The sequence below is a fragment of the Camelus ferus genome, chromosome 17 (assembly GCF_009834535.1).
Source record: "Camelus ferus isolate YT-003-E chromosome 17, BCGSAC_Cfer_1.0, whole genome shotgun sequence".
Lineage (NCBI taxonomy): Eukaryota > Metazoa > Chordata > Mammalia > Artiodactyla > Camelidae > Camelus > Camelus ferus.
This window is the reverse complement of record NC_045712.1, coordinates 45353471-45370522: the sequence shown is the minus strand read 5'-3', so window position 1 is coordinate 45370522 and position 17052 is coordinate 45353471. Positions and strand designations below refer to the sequence as shown.

Genomic DNA, 17052 nt, shown 5'->3' with positions numbered 1-17052 from the left:
CCTGTAGTCTCATCAGCCCTCAGCTCTTTGGAAGAGCGGCAGTGAATTAATCAGAGGATGACTATACTGACAGCTACCTTAAAGCATAAGATTATTCTAACATAATAGGCTGATTGGAGACATCTTAGTTCTTAAAATATCAGTGATAAATTTTTTTTGGCATAAGATATGTCATTTATTAAAACTGCCCCAAAAGTAATTTTAAATGACTTAGGATAACTGTAACTGTGCCTAAAATAAATAAAATCAGGACACACATCTACATGTACATTTTACTGATTCCTAAAAATTCCTGGATGGCATGTTATTAGTCTCTATTTCCACTGATGGGTTTTATACTTGTTTTCAATATTCGTTTACTGGCTTAAAACTTTCTATAAGATGCAAAAAGAAAATTTAAGGGAAGGGAAGCTAATATTGTTAAGTAATTATATCACTAAAAATACTTATGAAAAGTGACATACATTAAGGTTATATCTCCATAAGAAAAGTCAGTATCATACTGGAAAACTTATTTCTAGGTAAAGAGGAAAAAACTCTTAAAAGACAATGTTAGCCATGTTGTATTATGAGACACTATAATCACTATGGATTATAAAAAGTATGGTTTAAAAAAGTTAATAATCTCAAGGTAACTATGCTAATTGGAAAATTAAGAATTTTGTTTTCAATATGTATTTTATTTCTTGAATTTCCTTTATATAGTTATACATGAACTGTTTTTTCTCCTATGTTAGAAACAAAGGATTCTTTCTCTATCACAATTATAACTAAACTTTTTAACATTTGAATCTGAGTAAGAAAAAAAAATACACCTTAACTATTTGCTTAAGATGCTCTCTATTTGTAAAAGCAGAAAGTATGAATACTTTAAATTTTCTAGTACCTTCTGATCCTCAGGCAGTACCTACTTCAACACTGTCTTTATTCACAGTACAGATTCATTAACTCGGGTCCCAATCCCCTGCAACCACACCCAAAGAACCTGGCTTCTCTGAGATTCAAAACTTGGCCCAAGGCTTCACATTAAATGATCTCTGGCCCTCTCCTTAGGTGGGAACACTGCTGAGGAACTTCACTAGACCTACCCTGTAACAAATGTATGTATCTAATCTAGTACTCACTCTTACTGGTACCTGGCAAATCTGTCCAGTGATGTCCTGGAGTCAGTCAGTACCAGCCTAGAAAGTCGACTGTCAAATATTCAGGAATCTTGTGAGCTGGTTGGTGTCTTGAAATCAGCTATATGGGAATATTTACACCACAGAAATTACAGCAAACATTACCAATTAGGACTTCTTGCTCTTCCCTCAGACCTGGTTTACCAGTATAACACTCTTGAATTCTTTGGTTCACTTGCACTCCTATCGTTTCAACTCTTGTCTATTTTCCTAAAAATTCTAACTTTCCGCTTTCAGTATACCAAAACCCATTTTGAAAAGACAGACATTAGAATGCCTAAGTCAACTCTCCCATTTTATCAGGAAATTGAGAACCAGAAAACTAAGTGACTTGCCCAAGGTTTCCACAGCTAATCAATGGCTGTGTCAGGACTTAATTCTAACTCACTTGGTTTTCAATTGTGTTCCATCTACTCTATTACTAGATAAAGTACCTCAGTCTACTTCACTATCATACAAAATAGAATTCTCCATTGACTTTTCTCCGACACTTTGATTTCCTCTATAGCTATCCTTCTAATAACCATTTCTCTAAGGAAAAGCCAATTTTATTTCCTTTTGAGACTAATCTTTCTGTATCCCTGCTCTCTGAAGTATGATCTCCTCTATCTTTACTTTTATTCTCAACCTAAATCCTTTCTTTTTTTTTTTTTAACAGATGCAGAAGACACTGTTTCAAGAATTTCTCCTTTGATTTCTATCCTATTAGGCCCACCAACTATCTTCTAATCATGAAATGTAGCAGAATTTTCATTAGCTTAGTATGCTTGGCCATTCTGTAGCTTGACACTGACTTCCTCTTATTATCTCCCTTCCTTCCTTCATTCTTGTTGCCAGGCATTTTCCTTTTGCATCCTAAATGTGGGGAGATCCAAGAGCCAGTCTTCATCCTGTCTCTTTTTTCATCGGAGAAGGAATCCCTTTACATAGCCTCTCTGATCTAGCCTACTAGGCCCCACAACCTCTACAACAGCTCTCATTTTTGGCCTTTCTCAAATCTGTCCCATACAGTCTCATTGTGGCACCAGGCCTTTCTGACCTCAAGTCTGGATTTCTGCAATAGGCCAGAGAGTAAATATTCTAGACTTCGCAGGCCATGTGGTGTCTGTGGCAACTACTCAACCCTGTCATTGTGGCACAGCCATGGACGGTATGCAAACAAGTGAGCACAGCTGTGTTCCAATAGAACTTTATTTACAAAACAGGCGCCAGGCCAACTAATTCCTCTTTCTCACCATCAGACTGTAATTACAGTCTTTTGATAGAAACAAGATCCCTTAATGTCACTTTACTGTCTACAGAATCATGTCATAAATGCTTAGACAAGGCTCTAACTCTCTGAACTGATCTTGGACTCTGTCCCTCACACATCTCACATCCACTCCTGATTTCCTACCACACTTCCTCCTCCCCCTACTTACACATAGTGCATGACTCCCTACAAAGCTTCCCACTCCAGTCTCACCCAGAAAGCTTCGTGGATCTCTTCAGATAACAGTCACTGATCATCACTTGGAACTAGTGGTGGGAAGTAGGACTAGCTTTGGTGCTATTTCACTTTTTCTGTATTTATATTATCTTCGTATCTGGAACATAATAACATTTGAGAATAGAAACTATATTTCTAGTCTTACATCTCTAATTAGAACCAAGCCTAAAGTTATCAGAGGCTGAGGATGAATAAAAAGTCATTCAATTGAAGTGTAGGAAGAGTTCCTCAAGAGTAAGGATTTTCCCCTAAGCAAGTAAAACCCTGTAGCTGGTATCCAACTTGTTTTCTTAATGCAAGGGAAGATATGTAAGACCTTCCTTTCATCCCAGCCAACATTTTCTTTTTCTTTCGTATAAATTTTCTGACACCTCCTACTTCTCTAGACTCAGGCTAGTCATTCTTGGGAGGTACTTTCTTCTCTTGTTGACATAATCCAAACTTTATGTTTCTGTCAAGATCTGAACTGTTATTCTCCTAAGTAGATATTTCTTTTAATTAGATATAATGTGAGTACAGCTGAATAAGAATGTAGGCATGTTATTTACAGTACTCCACATACAGAAGTATACTATTTTTTCCAAAATACTTATATCCTGTCAATGGTACTTACTAAATGATAAATATGTACATTTATATATGTGTGTGTGTGTGTGTATAGATATATATATATATCCATTCAAAATATATATTGGAAATTTCTCATAACATTTCTTACTTGATTGCTGTATGGCAAAGAGTTCACTGTCAAATTTTGATATTCTCTCATTTCCTCGTCTATGATTAAATAAGAAAGAGGAAAGTGGATATACTAATATAATACTAGGACTAAAATTTTGATTTCAGAAGAGAAAGTTGCTCTTAACAGCTCCTTAAACTGCTCTGTTTGCTTTCATGGAATGACATTAATAGAATATTACAAACTGCATGTGGGGAGGTTGGAACTCAATTAAAAAAAATAATTGTGAAACTTGGGAATTTTTTTTTTAATAAATTCAATGAAACCAACCTTCAATGGAATCAACTTATAATCTCACATATCTCACAACAGTAGTTTATTGGAAAAAAATTCTATTATTTGAACTATTACAATTGAGGCAGCCTTCTCTAAACCTCACTTATATCTTAGGTGTGCCAGTCATCAAATACAGAACAGAAGAACATAATCAAATTAGATTAATTAGTAGATTAAAAAGCACATCTCCAAACAGAATGACAGTTTGCATAACTGCAAATAGCATTTCGTGGATTGCAAAGGGTCCAACACTGCATGAATTCTTCGGGAGAGAAAATAGAGAAAAAGGGTTAATTTCACAGTCATGCAGTAAAGTTAGGTTTCCAACAAATATTGAACCAACTTACTCTCTATTGAGAGTTCCAACACAGGGGACAGCATGCAAAAGGAAAAAAAGAAAAAAAAAAAAAGAAAAACACACAAATTAGTCGCCATCAATGCCAAGTTCCTGTATGGAAGAAAAACACTTAGAAAATAAAAGTGACACATGTTTTTCAAAGTTTTATGGTAAACTCAAAACAGTTTTTAAAAACAAGAGTTAAATGAACAGTATGGGAGAAAAGTATGTGATTTTCCTGTGTTTTTCTCTCACCTCCTTGCCAAGGAAATCTAAAAACAAAAATTCCCTTATTTTCCAGACCCCATTATCCTTGAGGCTCAACTTCTAGAAAGAATCTAAGACTAAGAGATACCTGTCAAAACTTCTAAACAGGGCCAACATTTGCTCCCAAAACACAGTATCTAGAATTTTTATCTTATCTCTTTTTTTTTCCTCTTCAGAAGCAATGCATTTACAAGTTAAATTATTTCTTTGAAGGCTTGGAACAGTTACTATTGTTTGGAGGTAAAAAGGAACCATGCCACAACTTTTAATTTTCCCCACATAAGATGTATGTTTTGGTGTCCTGATCCTAAGACTGCAGGCAGCTCAGCTGCCTAGAACATCAGGAGACCAGCCATGACTTTATAAGCAGGGCACTCAGCTGTGCCCCGCTTTAGTAGCCGCAGACGAAATTCAGGACTTCAAGAGGTAGGACTACACAGACCATAAAATGTCAATTCAAAGCCTGCACTTTAGTGAAGGTGGCTCTTCTCAAGCAGTTCCTTCGAAGTCAAATGTCAGAACCACAGGGGCTTTTGGCATCTGACACTCCTTACATTTGAGGGGAAAAAGTGGGTCTAGAGTAGTCACGATAAAAATCTGCCCTGAATTCCTTAATTTTTCAAACTATTTAAATTTAGTTTCTAAAAACTTACAATAGTGCTTGGTGTGTTATAAGAGTTTTACAAATATTAACTTATTTAATCATCATCTCCCAATCTTATTAATTTTATTTTACAGAAGTGATGGAGGCAGAATCTGAATGCGAGCAATCCAGCTCCACTATCTGTACCTGTTATCACTATGTTGTGCTGAATCTCTTAGAAAAATACTAAGAGGCTTTAAATTATACATTTGCAGCTTTGTAGACTAAATTACTATCAAACATAAACTGTGACTGATTACTGGTATCTTAAGCAAAAAAAAAAGTTTACTTATCAAGTTACAAGATAATCAAATAATTTCAGCTTATAAACTGTATTTACCAACCACATTCCTGCTGTCCCAGGAAAAAAATCCAGCATCCATTTTAACTGTATTCAGAAAGAGCTCTTTTCCAGACCTTCCTTTCTGGAATGTTTGCACTGGATACCAGAGCTAGCCTGATATTTTAGTTGGACTTAGATGCATACTCTAAAATAGATAAGAGAAACATTCTGGGGGCTGGAGGTGATTCTAGATGAAAGGAGATGCAGTCGCTGCTCCAACCTGGTTCTCTAAGTACCCTGTTTCTGCTGGGGACACCAGGTAGTCTCAATCATGTCTAGGAGAAGTGAGAATAACTTTCAGTTATCATGGAAGCCAGCTACTATCCAGAAGCTGTTAACACAGAGACTGAAATGTGGACTTCAACATAAAAGTACATGGGAAAATCCACCCAACCTAGCTCATGGTATGAGGTGCCTCCATGCCGAGGGCAAGGCCTCAGACAGTTTCTGTCCTGTGAGCTTTCAGGATAGCTGAGGTTACAGATAAGAGATTTCAATTCAGAGTGTTTGAGGAAGAAAGAGAAGTGTCCCTGAGAGTCTACTTGAAGGCTGTGAGGAAAAGCACATGGCACGTCTGAAGAAGTGAACATACTTTTCAGGCTGGGTTGAGAGTGAGAAAGGAATGACAAGCAAAGATGATAGGCTTTGCCCAGATATTTTTTTGAGGGTAATGAGTAGTCACTGAAGGGTTTTAAGGTAGTAGAGAAGATTTACCTTTTATTTATTTATTTTCCTTTAGAATTATTTTATTAGATTGTAAGTGTACAACTGCTTCTTAACTCTACACACAAAGTTTTTTAAACGAATAATGTTACGTCTTATTGAACCATAATCCTTGCTAAGTGCTTTTCAAAACTTTGAGAAAACCCTTTAAAAAAGGTTTTACATGTCACCCAAAACTTACACATTTAACATTATCAAAAGAAGAATGCCTTCTTACAGAGATCTCTAAAAAGAAACAATTAAGAGCCTAGAGAAGATTTACCTTTTAGAAAGATTACTCAAGGATGCAGTGCAGAGGAGAATTTAAGGACAGGAGGTGCAGCAGACTAAAGACAACTGTCCCCTGAATTACTAGTGAGAATGGAAAGCTGTTTAGAATGTTGAATCAATTAGGACTGAGTAAGTTTCTAGAATGATGCCCAGATTCCTCACTTCAGCAATGAGGGGATGGTGCTTTCAACAAATGAGATAGTGCAATGTAGGAGGAAGAGCAGTTTTGAGGCTAAAGATAACCAAAAAGACTAAGAAAGTGCAGGAGTAAAATGTGGGCTGGAAGTACCACTTGGGAGCCATTAGGATAAAGTGGGTAATTTATGATTCAGATAAGGTACCAAGGGGAGAAAGATGGCCCAGGGCAACGCACTAACCAACACCAACATCACTAAAACAAGCAGAGAGATAAGTGTCTGAAAGTTAAAGTAGAAGAACTGGTGTGAGGGAGATGGAGCAGGCGCAACAGAAAAGCCCCTCCTCCTCCTCTCCCACACCACAGTCCTTAAATGACAGAAAAGATGCACTGAGAAAACTCACAACAAAGTTGAAAAATGAAAAGGGATCTCAAACAGCAAACTGAAATTTTGAGAAATTTCTGGAAGACCAAGCAGATGAGACCATATTAGCAAAAACCAGAGTATGTTTTTATGCCTCAAGGTGAACCCTCCTTTCATTCTCAAAGAAGAAAAAGTAGAAAGAATGGGTTTATATGCAGTTAAGTTTGCTGGTCTGGAGTTTCTGCTTGATGCCTTTTACTTTCTTGGTAAGCTAAGAGGCCAGGACATATGCTTTGGGCATGAGATGGGTGGGGAGGTGAAGAAGGCTGGAGTTTGAGGAGATACTACTTGACACAGTCTCCATGAAGGACAGAAGAGAAAAACAAGAGGAAGAGGCAAGGCATACTGAGCATTTAGACAAAAACTACGGATCAGAATTGAAGAATGGCAGGAATATTCAGGAATAACAGGGCTGATTTCACCCAGCAGCGGCCAGTACACTGTTTCCCTTCAAAAGTCCTAACCTTCAACCAGTGGCATGAGCATGAGCATGAGCAAGGGTTCTTGAATACATGTTTTTATTTTAGCGTCAATGACCAGAGTCAATCATACAGAACAGGGGTTGCAAACTGTGGTCTGCAAGCTAAGAATGGTTTTTACATTTTAAAATGTTTAAAGAAAACAAAACAAAATATAAGGCTTTTTAGTGACACATGAAAATTATATGAAAATTAAAATTTCAATATTCATAAATAAAGCTTTATTGCAACCCAGCCATGGTCATTTGTTTACACATTGTCTATGGATGCCTTTGTGTTATAATGGCAGAATTGAGTAGTTGTCACAGAGACCATTATGGCCCACCAAGCTACAAGTATTTACTAGCCTTTATAGGAAAAAAGAAAGAAAAGAAAAGGTCTACCCTTGATAGAGAACAAACTTGTATTTAGAAAGAAAAGAAAGTATCAAAAACAGCTGCTTGATCCTGAAGACCAGACTGTTAGTACTTTATAAACATACATTAAAAAAGGGAGGGGAGATAGCTACTATTTTAACAGTATCAGGATATAATGCAGAAACTCAAATCCAGCCCTGACATTTTTAACTTGGCACAGTATAGTGACATATCCATTTTATTCTTAATGAATTACCTTGTTGGCAGAGCCTCTGATGAACAATCACCAAATAAGTCAAACAAACAAAAAAAATTAACAAAAATCTTCCCATTACATTTATATTCACGGAACTAAAAAACCAAAAACCAAACCAGGCAAAGCCAAATGGATCAACTGTATGCTGTTATAAACCCCATGGAGAAAAACCAAAAAGCCACCTTCCTGAGAACTCTAGGTAGGACTTAGCTGGTTCTCCACATCTACTAAGGGGAGGTCAAACATTTGTACTCAGTTCAGTTCTTTCACCACTATCAAACTCGACTTTCATATTTGATCTTCAAGAGGCTTTTTTAAAAAAGTGTTTTTCTTTATTACTGTGTAAATCCTAGTATCCTACAAAATTGCATTATTGTCCCAATAAAAAATAAAAACCCGTGACTTCAAGAAATAATCCAGCTTCAGTCTTATACCTTCTAGGAGAGAAGAATCAGATCACTTATTGAAGATGTTTTAAAATTCTAAAAAGTTGTATAGATTATTAGTTAAAATATCTTTTAATAAAATAGGCCCACCCAGATCATAAGTGTCTTGTCCTTTGACTCATACTGCCAACAAAAAATGTCAACAGCTAATCTGTTCAGGATTTACAGAAATTTTTGCAGTAAAGCAATTCCTACAGCTGTAGTTAGTGGTAGCAATATCAGTATAAAATGGTACAGTTATGTACATGCTCAGTTTGAAAGTTATAAAGTTAGTGTACTTTAATCTGTCTTTAATAGGATCTTGCATTGGTTAAAATAAATACACCTTCTCATAAAAAGATAACCTTTAAAAATTATTGTTTCAAAGTAAAAGCAATTTATAATCCTTAGCTAGATTTTAATTTATATATAAAGTGGAATTTTAGTATCTTTAAGTAGTGTCACAAGTAATGAAAATAGAAAAAAATGAGGAGGAAATGACATGTGCAACAATAAAGTGAAGACAATTTAAAAAACAATAAAGTGAAATTAATTAATTTTTTTCTTATGATTTCCCTTCCACATCTCCCTCTCACTTAGGTTAGAAATTCTCATGTAGACATCTGTGGTCCTAAAGGAAGATATTGAATAAAGTTTCACCATTGTCAATCAATTGCTGAAAACAGAATAAATGAATACATTTTACAACAGTACTATCCATCAAGGTAAATCACAATTTCACAGTACACATGCAGATTATGCAAAAGTACTTAAATATATTTCAATCAACATTAAACATTCAACAGTGTTCTGAAGATTTTTATGAACTATTTCAATATATAAAATGGTTCTTTTATATTAGTACCAAACTATGGCTGAAGCCATATTTTGTGCTTTTGTGTTATTTAATGGCAAGTCTTTTCTACAAAATTGCTCTTTTAAGATAAAAATATATTTACATCAATAGAGAAGAAAACTTAATAAAAAATAAGAAACTTTTTCCAACTTACCCCAATTATTTCCTCTACAAATAGTAAAATGTTTTTAGTGATACAAATACATTCATCCTGACTAGCTATATGTGAGTGTGATTGTTACATCCTTCAGTTTATGGTCTTAGACGATCTCTTTTTGAAAACATTTTAATGATTACCAGAGAGCAGTTTCTAAATTATGTATGATATCAAATACTTGATTTCAATTATGTTTTTAAAATCATTGCCATTTTCGGGGCAATAATAAAATAAAAATGTCTTACAGTTTTTTGTTATTATTTACTTCTTTTCTTGAGGGGGTAATATATGAATGACACCCTACAAAAATAACCTTAAATACTAAAACATACCTTGCCATGAGGATCAGCAAACATTCTTGTGAAAATTTCACATAATCTTTTCAGTTCAACTCGACTGTCAAAATAATAAAGTGGCTAATTAATATCTTGTAGGAAGAAGTAATTTAAAAGTGATCTTACATATAATTGGGCTTCTTAAAAAAGGCTAAAAAATCAGCCCATAAAATTGAGAAATTTTTGGATCTTATCAGTCAGGGCTAAATATAAATTTACCAAATGCAACAACAATTCTGTTGTAACACACACTAGTTTAAAGGTTGAAAGTTATATACAAAGAAATAACTTTATTTCATTACTGTAGCAAGACAAAGGAAACTATACAAATGACATTCCCAGTATATGAATCAATCTCTTAATTGCCATCTGAGGACTAAAATCTTTCTAAATTATGATTACTAATGTGCCATTTAAAATGATACACTGAATCTTATGTTATCCTAATCTAATGGGGTTGGGAACAACACTATGATCATCTATTGCAGTGATTCATGAAGTGTGATATGCCAACATTAAAATGTATTAGGCAGTACATAAACACTTATTTTAAATTACTTAGTTCTAATTATTTCTCAAAATAAATACACAGCTAGTAAACCAAACCCTGATTTCAGGTATCAAGTCAGGAAGTAGCCGTCTGTTATCCAGCATACTCGACCTTATGAATTATCTGAACCAGGTTCTTAAAGAGGTAGACTACAGAGGTTTAAAACATTACACAGATAAAGACAATAAAGATTTTAGAGAGGAAAAGCAAGCAAAAGCCATTAGGAAAGGAAGCCAAATCAAACTCAACTAAAAACCAATATAAACTTCTGTCCTTAGAGAAATTCACTCCAATTACATTTCGTATTATACCAAGGTTCAAATATTACACCAAACACCAAAACTATATCTTCATTTTTGGGTGAGCATAAATATTCTTTCATCTCACTGAAAAACTTATCAGGAATGAATTTTAATAAATTTTTCAGTTTTAAATATGTGTATTTTACTATTTATTTTTATTTAAAAAAATCAGTAACTTTTTATATTTAACTTCTTTTTGTGAATAAAAAGTTTCATTCTAAAATGTTTCTTTCTTTAAATAGAACAAGTTAATTAAATTAAAAAAAATAATGATAGTATAGACGGTCCTAAAGGATTAAGGCTTGGGAAGATATTTTGATGCCACCTTCTGAATTCAGGACAAGTATGAAAGCATACCAGTACCTTTAAAGTGTTATGAAAACAAAGTCAAGTCAGAAAGTGCTAACCTGACAGGACAATTATTTTAAGAGAAAGTAACTCACCTTAGCGTTCTCTGATTTTTTAATAAGTTCTGCAGACCCAGGAGGCCTTCCTTCCTTTCCGACCAGTTGGAACTAGCACATCTGTTGAGAACTTCTGCCACATCTTCTGTCTGCCTCATGTATGTAGGAATACTGCCATTCCGAGAGCTATAGGAGCGTTCTGAACAAGCACTGGATGCATCGCTGTTGGCATCATCGTCTGAATGCATCCCATACGACTCGTATCTTCTTCGAGCAGGTTTTTTCTGTTACACATAAAGACTCTCATCAAATGGTAGTTTAGATAATACACCAGTATTTCACAATTTCTACTGATCATGAAAGGACTGGTTTTTCTTTAAAAAATCAGTGCAAAGCATGCTGCTAATCACTGTAATAACAAAAAGTCAATATTTAGTTTTTCTTCAGAAAAAAGGTTTTAGGAGTTAGTAGAAGATGGACTATTCTTTAACTATGGGGAGTGGGAGAAGGGGAGTAAGACAACTACATGGAAGTTTAGACATGTAAAGTGGGGAGTGCACAAAAACGGAGGGCATTTCCTTTCCTCCTTTCTTTTTGTGGAAAACCAAAAAGAACTACTAGAGTATAAATGAACAGAAACTGTACTAAAAATGTGAGTTGTTAAGAAGAAATTATTACCTTTTTAAAGGATAAGAATGGGTCAGAAAATGGACAATGGATCAGAAACACGTTCCCCCATGTAAAGTTTTCCTGTCTCTCCCTTCTTTCCTCTATCCTTCTTTTACTTCCACTGTGACTTTTCTTGCTACTCTTTTTTCCCTTGTACCCAACCCTGATGTCTCCTAGAGAAGTGAGATACAGACAAAGAACGATGAGAACCTGTGGTGCTTACTATTATTTTGGGAGGCAAGCTCCTTGAGAGTCCTTCCGTGCTTTTCCCAATGTGTCTATACAGTCTATTTCAATCAATATGAGAAAGCATATTCAGATTCCTTTGATTTCTTTACATCTGAAGCTTATCATTTAATAACTGCAACTGCTAATTATACCTTGAATATTGAAAGTGAAATGAGAGAGAGTAAATTGCCTATTTGGGATTTTCTTGGAAGAACTGGAAATAAATCTTTATGCAATCTGATACCTGAATTTAGCCTGGTGAATGGTGAAGATATTACTATGAAACACGTTAAGCACAATAATTTAAAACAGTTCCAGGTGACTAAATTCTCCAAAGTTTAAAATCTAAAAGAAAGATAACTTGAACTTAACTCAAAATAGTTTTTTATCAATGACATTTCCATCACTAATTTGATTTAGAGACATCGACATAATTTAGAATGGCAAATGTGATATTTCCTGTGCTGGGCTTCAGGATCAGTTCTGTTACAGACATCAGGGTGAACGACATCATCTCATTTGTACAAAGTAGTCAGGCTTGAAGGACAAGAACCCTCACGGGACGCTCTATTTAAGCACTATCTCCCTCCTGACAATCATATGTATTGAAAAAATGATGCATGTCTACAGATTTTATTATTTCCACTTGATTTTTTTATAGAAGACTATCATCTGTTAAACTGATGAAGCAAAGAAAAAAAGTTACGGTATCATAAGATGTCAGAAAATAGCAATATCTATACCTTAGTCCGTATGTCTCCTAAGAGCTGAGAGCAGTAGATTTTTAAAGAGAAAAATTGAAAATAATGAAGAACATTTTGCTAAACAGCACAGTGAAGTAGGCATAAACAATGCCCATAATCAGAAACATTAAGCTTTAAAATATATAGATACAAAAGGACTGCTTATAAGCAGACTATATCTTTAATCTCACCAACATTCTTTAGTCAAAAGGGAAATATCTAAGCCACAAAAATACTCTCATAATCAGTTTTCCCAAAGAAACTCAAGTCTTCTTCCCATTTGGATTGTTCTGTCATTTCCAAAGTTAATTTTATTTCTATGATTTTCCCCCTAGGTCTAATTAGGCTTAACAGTTGGATAGTGTTCTCCTGATAGTTGTAACTGGAATATCTATGCCATGCAAATAATGAAAGTAGATATAATCAAATTATTGGGATTCAGCTTTTAGCCCTAGTAGCTAAATGTTCCTCATATAATTCAAATACAACATCTTAGGATTATAAGTAATAGTTCAAAAATAACCCATTCAATTAATAAAATTTATGTGTATAGAATTTAATCAGTAAATCACCCATTTAAAAGAAACTAAAAAACATGATATGAGAAATACATTGATGAGGAACAGTAAATTTAAAACATATAGTTAATTTAATATCACCAGAACAAGATGTGATCAATATACCCCAAGTTCAAGAGAACAAAGTCCCTACTTAATTATATTAATTTATATAAAAAATAATCAAATGGCTGAGGTAAAGAGAAAAATTCAGCACATACAGACTGTCAGACCAGAACTATACATGTGACTACATGTAACATATTATAGCTATGACCAATGAATATTTTTAAAAACTTGTTTTTCAAATATATGGCAAATACTGTATTATATCAACATTGGTTAAGAGCTGATATGCAGTTTTAAAAGACATAATTTTTTTAAAAATTTCAAAACAAAGATGATGACTTCTATAAGATCTGGGTAAGAAACTGAGTAAATGCTTCTCAAATAGAGCATTAATATTGTAATGTGAAAGACGAAGAATCATATTGAATTGACTTGGGAAACTGGTAAAAGCCAATTATAATCAGTTTCAAATACTTCCTTCATAATTTTAAGTAAGAAAAACAACAGTGGTATATGTACAGCATTCCTCTGACAAACTATCACGGATCTGTAGATCATGTTTTTAAACCTCACTGTTTTATTAATGTATAAGGCATAAAGGGCCAGAAAGGTTTTTTAATTATAATTTGTTTTGAAGGTGTACTTTCTCTCAGCTCAGAAAATACGGGTAAGTAAAAGACTAAACAAAATCCAATCCCAAACTAAAGCAACCCCTAAATACTCAATTCAATGTTAAGCTAGCCTTGAAACTACATGCTTATTGGGTACATATTTATATACTGTATACATATTTATATACTAATCTATCTGTCATTATTCTCAGTGTACTACAGTGCATAAAACACATCACCAGATTAACAATGTCAATATTTATACTCATCATATCTCATCAATTATTATGGGCCTTGGCTTCAAATTCTGACCAATTAATAAAGATTGAGAATTAATTATACTGTCTTGCTTTTTGCATTGCCCACATTTGATCTTCCTAGATTTAATCCACAGGAATTTTCCCACCTCCTTTCCCACCCTGGGGGACTGGCTCACTCATACACTAGCTCGATAACTGGAACATTTATAACGATAAGGAAATGGAGAAGAGTACCAAGGCATCTGCTACCGCCTCCTCCACATCGGAACCTGTGTTCAGGACTCGCATGGCACTGACAGAGGATGACAGCCGGCTTGACTGGCTGATCCCATACCCTGGACCTAACAGATCAGAAGAAAGAAAACAGCTTTGAGAGAGCCGTAAATGTAACTGTGTCAGGTTGGAAACTATAAGATCCTTAAGGGGAGGAAAAAAAAAAAAAAAAAAAAACCAATGGGGCAAAGCATTTTAAAAGCAATATTGTATTCTCTGGGTACATTTAGTTTCAGTCAAATAAAAGGGTAAAGGCAATTAAAATCACTGACAGTGTGTGGGAAATAAATTTAAAGAACAGCAGCGATGGTACATTTATGACCAGAAGATAGAAGAAAGCATGGCTGGCTAACTAAGGGCTTGCAAATCTATAGTCTTGTAATTAATCCAGCTCCATCAGTCAGGCAAATCTCACCCATATGGGTGAGCCACAGAGTAGCCCAGAACAAAGCTCAATCCTCATACCAGTAATGACTAGGGAGCTCAATGAAGCCACGCCAGGAATTTACGAGGGAAAAACCCTCCAGTTATTACCTCTTCTTCAAAATGGGGTGATTCCATTCAATAACTGTCACATCACTTGGTATCTGTTAAGCACCTACTATGTGCCCGGTATTCTGAGGTATGTAAAGACAAACCATAGATGGGTTTTCCCCTCAACTACTTTCTAGACCATCATTTACAATTAAAACACTTCATCCACCATTTTGGTTTTTTTTTTTTAAACATATATACAAAGATGAAGTACATAACTGAGAATATAAAACAACTCTATATTTTAAAATGACATAACTTATGTTATACAAAGGAAAAATGTCCATCTTCCAGTGAGAAAGGTGCTCAAATAAGATTGCTGAAGGGAAAAAAGTTACTTGGGGAAAATTAAAAAAAAAAAATAAATGATTTCTTCTCCAACAAATTAAACTTAAAGAAAACAAGTCAGTTTTAAAACATGATTACTCAACGGAAACCGAAAAGAAAAAAATCTGAGATGAATGCACAGATGATAGTGAAAATGTACTCATCCTTCACCTGAGGCCCCATACACATCGGGGGCGTAGAGGGCACCAGTAGATCTGGAATGGTGTCTGGAGGCTGGAATAACAGGACCATACAAACCTCATCTATTACTACAGAAACAAGGAATAGTGGCAGCACTACAGTCAGGCAAGGAGAGTTAGTTAACAATGGTATTACTATTAATAGTTAAGGATCAGAATATTGCCAAATGGGGCAACTGAACATTAGCATTGCAACATCATCCTTGACACACAACAGATCTTACACCTATGGGGACAGACAAGTCCACACAAGACAGAAAAAAGCAAGTATTCAAATGGAAGGAAATGTCAAGAGCACAAGCATGAAACAAAAAAGAATGAACACTGTAGTTAAAAAAAAAAAACCACTATGGTAACTAGTAACCAATAATAACCCCATCTCCACTAGTCCTGAACCCCGTGAGGCAGTTATTAACTATTCAGTTTTATAAATGGGTAAACCAAAGCATAGAGAAAGGTTAATTAATTTGATCCAAGCCACCCCTCAGTATCTGCACTCTTTCAAGGTCTTTGCTTGTAGCAGTACGCAAACCATCTTTACATTGTTCAAAAGATAACATACCTCATTTATGTTAACATAGCCATTTTCTATAATGGTTCATAGGATATAAGTTCTGTATTCAGTAGGTTATTTAAATATCAAAGCACATCTGAACACCAAAAAAGAAATCTTAATACTTTAATCAAAACGGCCGTTTAGATCTTAGAATCCTGATTTTCATAGCACCATAAAGTGAGCCTTTTTCTTACACACACAAACAAGTCAGGAAAAGTTCATTTTATTGTATAATGAAATATATTGCTCTTATTTTAAGTTACTTGCTTCAGATATATTCAAGAGAACAGTTAAAATACTTTTTATTACATGAATTACTCTTTCCTTTGCCACAGGACCTTGAGGAGTAAGAAAATGATCAGAACGACTGATAGAGAAGGTTAAAGAGAGAATGCTGCATACAATGTTTAACCAGACCCTAAAAGTTGATTGGTATCGTTAATAAAGCATACTAATATATAGTTAGTTTCAATTTTACCCAAGAGAAATAATTTCTAAAATGATAAAGAAGAGTTGAACCAATATGGAAATGCTTTAACAGACGAAGAATTTTGAAAACCTTCTGAAATCAATAGTTATCTGTGGCTGAAGATAACACTCAGTGCTTGCCATAGTGTAAGCCTTTTTTTTTGAATCTTGGTTCCAGAAATAGATGGAAACTAAGAGTGCAAGTTTCCAGAAGTTCAGCTTTGCTCAACTCTGATTTATTTCTGGTGCTTTAGGGCCCTCACGCTGGTCTTGTGCTACAACTGAATAGATGGCAAGCTATGGGATTCATCTGCTGAATGGCAACACTCAAATCTGAGGCGACAAAAGGGTTCACCAAGTAAATAAAGACAACAGAATGCAGGCAAATGCAGCAGAACAATGGGAATGAAAGGGACAACCTGATCTCTGGGAATGCTATCTTCATCCCTCTGTAATAAACAAGGATAATCTGCTACCTTTACTATGCAGTATCCGTATGTAAATAAAAGGGCTATAAAATTCAATTCTTCTAAAACTGTATGATTAAAAAGTTTAACCACCTTTAACCCAAATAGGATGTTCCATTAGAATCAGGAAAACTGCCTCCTT

The 17052-nt window shown here is 34.8% G+C and overlaps 1 protein-coding gene and 1 long non-coding RNA gene across 46 annotated transcripts in view; one reads left to right on the top strand and one right to left on the bottom strand.

Annotated features, from left to right (window-relative positions):
• Window positions 1-17052, bottom strand: part of CLASP2 (cytoplasmic linker associated protein 2) — a 153414-nt gene that overhangs the window by 29505 nt on the left and 106857 nt on the right. For 11 of the 45 annotated variants that reach the window (XM_032459297.1, XM_032459301.1, XM_032459298.1 and 8 more), the window contains 6 exons: window positions 15391-15453; window positions 14320-14426; window positions 12589-12612; window positions 10988-11232; window positions 9690-9753; window positions 4033-4035 (listed from right to left, as the gene is read on the bottom strand). In XM_032459297.1, the coding sequence (XP_032315188.1) occupies window positions 4033-4035; window positions 9690-9753; window positions 10988-11232; window positions 12589-12612; window positions 14320-14426; window positions 15391-15453 (506 nt within the window). The remainder of the gene's footprint in view (window positions 1-4032; window positions 4036-9689; window positions 9754-10987; window positions 11233-12588; window positions 12613-14319; window positions 14427-15390; window positions 15454-17052) is intronic. The other 34 variants (XM_032459336.1, XM_032459311.1, XM_032459333.1 and 31 more) reach the window with 7 other exon arrangements.
• LOC116657281 lies at window positions 302-16075 on the top strand. Its single transcript, XR_004312399.1, has 3 exons — window positions 302-2474; window positions 6484-6491; window positions 16065-16075. It is a non-coding gene; the product is annotated as an uncharacterized LOC116657281 (long non-coding RNA).